The 5,736-nt window shown below is 36.2% G+C and overlaps 1 protein-coding gene across 1 annotated transcript; it reads right to left on the bottom strand.

The window, feature by feature from the left end:
• Positions 1 to 2,601: 2,601 nt before the first annotated feature.
• Positions 2,602 to 3,353, bottom strand: LOC138340398 (uncharacterized). The gene is made up of 3 exons (XM_069292121.1): positions 3,032 to 3,353; positions 2,835 to 2,974; positions 2,602 to 2,778 (listed from the first exon to the last, which is right to left on the bottom strand). Exons 1-3 carry the CDS (start codon positions 3,351 to 3,353, stop codon positions 2,602 to 2,604), a joined length of 639 nt encoding a protein of 212 aa, XP_069148222.1.
• Positions 3,354 to 5,736: the final 2,383 nt, after the last annotated feature.

Here is a 5,736-nt window from a genome sequence, read left to right on the forward strand (position 1 = left end):
AGAATGATGGAAGTGATAAATGTGTTCACATTAAAATCATAAGGTCATTGTTTGTTTGTATATTGGTGATAATTTGATCATCAATAGAGACAATAATGACATAAATGCTACTAAACGTATGCTATAAAGCAAGTGGAATGGAAATTATTGGAGTTGCTAATGCGATCTTAGATATAAGAATTTGTAGAACTCCATAAAGTTTAGCATTTTCACGGTCTCATTGCATTGAAAAGGTACTTAATTATTTCAAATATTTGGATGTCAATACTGTCAAGTCTCCAATAAATGTGAGTTTTGCATTTCAAAAGAGTGAAAACAGAAGTGACTCACAATTGGATTGTGCTAGAGTCTTGGGAAGCATGATATATATCATATAGTGTGTGCGATCAGATATAACATTTGCTATTTTAAACTGAGTCGTTCACAAGTGATCCCCAATAAATTCATTATATGACAATAAATAGAGTTTTTGAGTATTTAAAATAATACTTAAAACTATGTCTTGCATTATAACAATATCCAACAATATTGAAAGATATAGTTATTGCAAATTGAATCATCGGACGAATTAAGTAAAATTCACGAGTGAATATGTATTTACTATTGGTAGAGGAGAAGTATCTTAGAAATATTTCAAAAGAGACATGTATCGCTAGCTCTACAATGATCTTTGAGCTAGGTGCTCTAGATAAGGTCGGTGAATAAGTTGAAAGACTCTGAAATTTCTTGATAGATATTCTATTTTGGCCCAAACCATTGGCATTAGGATGCATACACTTTTATAGTAAATATGCAATAGGTATGGCATGGAGCATGACATATAAATGAAACTCTCGTCATATACGACATAGACATTATACCGTTAGAAAACTACTCTCTAGTGGAATTATCAGAATTGACTATGTAAAGTCAAAGGATAATGTGTCAAATCCACTTACAAAAAGGCCTAACTAGAGAGGAAGTTAAAAGATCATCTAATGGAATGAATTTACGTCTTAGGATAAGTCATCATGGGTATAACTCTATCTAGCCGACTGGAGATCCCAAGAGCTAGATTCAAGGAGAAAAACAAAATTGTGAATGACGATTCGGCATTGTCAACAAACTCAATCCATTCTAATGATGAAGACAATGCTCAGGGACAAGGATACAACATTAAGACTTGTTAATGAGTTAATAAAGCTTAATGGTTTTAATGAGTTACTAAGTTTGGCAGAATTGACCAAATAGTGTATCTACGCGATAACACAGTTGTGGATCACCTATGTGAGTGTAAAGTGTATGCCGCTTCAAAGAAGATGATTGTCAAAAGCCCATGTCTCTATACACTCTTGAAACCAGGAAGTGTTCATGGATAAAACAAACACAATCGTAAGAACCATAAATGGTAAAGGGTTAATTGTGTGACATATGGTTGTCTAGGTATACTCCAAAGTTCGACGATTTAAAGATATCACATCTACCGATTGACCGAGTATATCCGACATATGTTCACTAGGGAAAGTCCAAGGGGAAACCAACTTATCCAGATGCAACTAATTCTTGCTTGTGAAGTACACATACTTTTCCGTTTCTTTGTCTTCGAGTTATTCCCCATTCATGTAGGGGATTGTTGGATTTTAAAAAGGTGTGAATGGAAAATGAAGAGTTGCGAATTTTATGAAGAGTTGTGACTTTTATGAAATCTTGCGACTTTTATGGAAAGTTGTAACTTTTATGAAAGGTGACGACTTTTCTGAAAGATTGTGACTTTTCCAAAGGTTTGTGACCTTTCCGGTAAGGCACAATAAGAACCTTTTCGCACTACCCTTTGTTTTCTATAAATTGAGGGAATAATTTCCTTAAGCTAAAAAAAAAAAGAAAATAGAATTCATGGACTTCTTCTTCAACTACTAAAATAGAATAATCTACTGTCGTGGAGTGGTTCAGTGACACAGGAGTTTTTGGTATCTGTACTCTGGTGATTGAGATCATTTTACCCTGGGAGGTCATATTCCAAATCAGACCTCGGATACTAGAGGAGAATAATTTCCTTAAGGGGACACTGTGAGTTCAGTGGACTTGATCTTTTTCCTATTAAATATTTTCCAGATTCTGGTACGTGTTTTACAAATTTTAGATTTGTGAATTAATTTCAAATCTTCTATTCTTTTGTTCTTCACAGGTTAATTAAACTTGGTAACTTCGTATTTCTGCAAAGTTTGTTGGAGTCAGTAAGATTCTTTAGACACATATTAACAACAATTATTCTTTAAGACAAATATTTCGTATACTTTTTTAAATTTATATCTAGAAATAGTTTCGCTACTAGTTTTAATTTTCTAGTTGTGAAAATATTTTTAAACTTTGTTGTCTTACAAAGATGTTCAAAGTTTTGTTCTAAGTATGTTTGAAATACAAGATGAACAACAATTTCTTATTCCTTTTCTGCAAAATTAAACTTCCATCCACCGTCTCTATTCAAGTTAGTTCTGAATTCTGATTTATAATTGCCACACCTGTGACATCTTTAGCATTCAATATTTAACTTTTCAATTGAATTCAATTTATGATCGACTAAATTATTGTTGTTGTCAAAGCTTCTTCCCCTTTTTTGAGAATTTATAGATTTTCTTCAAATTTCTTGTGTGAGTGCTTCCCACCACCAGAATTGTTTCCTCTCCCTCTTCCTCTTCCGCGACGACCACCTTTTGAAAAGTGATAGTTAGATGAGACTTGAAGAGCTTGTTCCTCGCTACTTTGTCGATTCATTTTCTGCGCATTAATCAATAGTGAACTCTGCATTCATCAATTGAAAGTTCAGTAGTATCATTTGATTCCTCAATTGAACAAACAACATAATTGAATTTTGATGTCATGGAGCGAAGAATCTTTTCAGTAATGGTGATATCTTCCATATTTTCACCATGAATCCGCATCTTATTTTCTATTGCCATAGTCCTTGAGAAATAATCTGAAAAACTGATTCTCCCATCTTCATTTGTAATATCTCAAAATTAGCACAAAGTGTTTGCAATAATGCTCTTTTTGCCGTTCGTTGTTCCTTGATACTTCTTCTTCAGGGAATCCCATATTTGTTTAGAAGTATCTTTGCAAAGAATACTCTCCAATATTGAGGGATCAATAGCTTGGAAAAGATACTTCTTTGCCTTAATATCTTTCAATCCTAAAATGTCCAACTCCGCCTTTTGTATGTCGGACAAGGCGGTACCAGCCGTTGGCTGTTGCACGCTAGTAGTGACAACTGGCCAGAATTCCTTGGACCTAAGGAAATTCTCCATAAGCATGCTCCAATGGTAATAATGACCATTAAAGCTTGGAATGGCAAGCTGAACAAAATTTCCAAACGCCATATTTTTTTTTTGCTACTGCAAATAGTTCTGCTGATATACCGTGGTTTCATGGTATTATTAATACTTTTTCCTTAAGTTTAGTGTGTCTAAAAGCTTTTTTGTGCTAATTTTTATATAAAATTATGTTTATTTTGTAGGAAATCTATCCAAGCTGAATGCGGAGGTTTTGAGCGAAGAAATGCAGAAGAGACCACCTACGGAGCTTATGACGGTCCGTCGTGCTTGTGACGGTCCGTAGGTGGCAGCATAGTGCAGCTGCTGAAGGAAGATGGGGAAGTCTGACCAAGTGTGGGGTTACGCAGCTTGTGACGGTCCGTCCTGCAGGTTTGTCAGGAAGTTCAGAGAAGTAATACCAATACCCAGATTCCAAGAGTTGAAGTGTTTTGAAACGAAGACGCTCGACGGACCGTTGTGCCTATGATGGTCCGTCATACTTGTCGTCGAGGGTAATGAAGAAGAGAAGTAGAAGAAATTGCATAAGTATGGGACGACGGAGTCTATGACGGTCCGTCGTGACCATGACGATCCGTCGCGAGGTCCGTCGGCCCAGCCGCGTTTTGGCAGATTTCCAACAAATAGAGTACTTGTTTAATTAGGTTTTTATTTTTTATAAATAGTTTGAAAAACCTCATTTTTGAGGTTAGACTCTGTTAGGTTAGACTTTGGATTGTTAGACATCATATTATTAGACTCTTTGTATTAGTGTTTAACTTTTGATTATCATTGATTGTTGGTGATTTGTGGGGATTAATCAAGCAATCTTTCGGATTTTAGTCTTTCTCATTGAAGTAAGTACATGAATTCTTATTTAATAAATTTAAATATTGTGATTATGTCTATGAGTAACTAAACTCCATAACTAGGGTTGTGGGACCATAGGCAAATAATGAGATAAAACCTAGCTAAAATAACAATTCTAGAATAGTGTCTTGCATGTATTAATAATTCTTTCGCTTAGAAGTCTTTTTAACGGATGGCCAATGTTTCAAATCGCCTTAATGCTACTTGCCGGACCAAGGAGGTAGATAATTGGAAAAGAATTATTAACATAGATTTAGTGTATACTATCTAATAGGATAGTATTGATTGGTACGAAGTAATAACTTAGTCAAATATCGAATACGATGCTTAATATGAGGTAAGGATAAGGGTTAGGAAAGCAACACACGTAGCCGGACCAAGGTGCGGAGTGAGATTTTCTAGATGCCGGACCAATGGTTTAGAAACACATAACTTATCACTTTGCATGCTAGATACTAGGAAAGAATTGTTATAGTTATAATTATAAAGTTATGAACTTGTGGGGAACACGTAAACTCTAGTTAATCTGATTAATTGATTCAAATCCAACATTCAAAGCTGTTAAATGTCTCTTTCAATTGCGTTTAGTTATTTTCATTCATTTAGAATTAGAAACCCCCCTTTTATTGTTTTCACTTTCCAAGAAAGTCATTGACCAAACTTTCACCATTTAAACTCCCCAACCCCTCATTTCACCCCCATTCCTTCATTATTCCCTCCATTTCCCTCTCTTTTCAACTTCCACATTCTCTCCCTCGATCATTGCTCCCCACACAATTCTCCAAAACACTAAAAGTGTTAATCTACTTGTCAGAGCTATTGTTGTGGGTGTCTGCTTGACCAGCGAGTACTTGTCCATTTGTTTTTCTCCAATTCTAAGGTATGTGTCTCTAATTTCTACTAATTTATCTTGCCTTTTTGCTTATTAGTTAGTATTAGCTTAGTTCTTTGTCATATGATGTTTCTTTTATATGATTTTGTCTAACCTAGGTTAAAAATGTTCGAAATTGCCATGTTTACAACCCTAGACATAGGTGCTTTTGCATTGCTAGTTTCCTAGGTAGTTGGGTTAGACATATGTAGGTCAAAAACACTACAAGTTTGATTTGGGTTCATCGGGGATGCATGGGGTACCCCCAGGTTCTATCACAGATCTACAGAACGAGACCTTGATGACGGACCGTTGCGCCCACAACGGACCGTCATAGGGTCCGTTCAAAAATCCCTAACTCCCCACTGTCCATTTTTTCTAAGTGTCCTTCAACGGACACATGTGACGGACAGGGACCCTGTTTCCCAAGGTCTCTCATTTTTTTCTAAGTGTCCCCCAACGGACACATGTGACGGACTGTCGTCTGCACGATTGTCCGTCTTGCACAACCGTTCTGGTTGTCAGAGACCCTGTTTCTAAGGGTCTCTCATTTTTTTCTAAGTGTCCTGCAACGGACACATGTGACGGACCATCGTCTTCACGATGGTCCATCCTGCACAATCGTTTTGGTTGTTAGAGACCCTGTTTTTAAGAGTCTCTCACTTTTCCCAAGTGTCCTTCAACGGACAGATGTGACGGACCGTCATACCC

This window comes from Solanum lycopersicum, chromosome 12 (genome assembly GCF_036512215.1).
Source record: "Solanum lycopersicum chromosome 12, SLM_r2.1".
NCBI lineage: Eukaryota > Viridiplantae > Streptophyta > Magnoliopsida > Solanales > Solanaceae > Solanum > Solanum lycopersicum.

Bases quoted from the DNA above. Each gene is read 5' to 3' on its own strand.
- LOC138340398 (XM_069292121.1), bottom strand. From the start codon at position 3,353: ATGGCGTTTGGAAATTTTGTTCAGCTTGCCATTCCAAGCTTTAATGGT. The intron at 2,975-3,031 runs GCAAAAAGAGCA...TTACAAATGAAG, and splicing joins GTATCAAGGAACAACGAACG to ATGGGAGAATCAGTTTTTCA. The intron at 2,779-2,834 runs GTTTGTTCAATT...TGATGAATGCAG, and splicing joins CATCAAAATTCAATTATGTT to AGTTCACTATTGATTAATGC.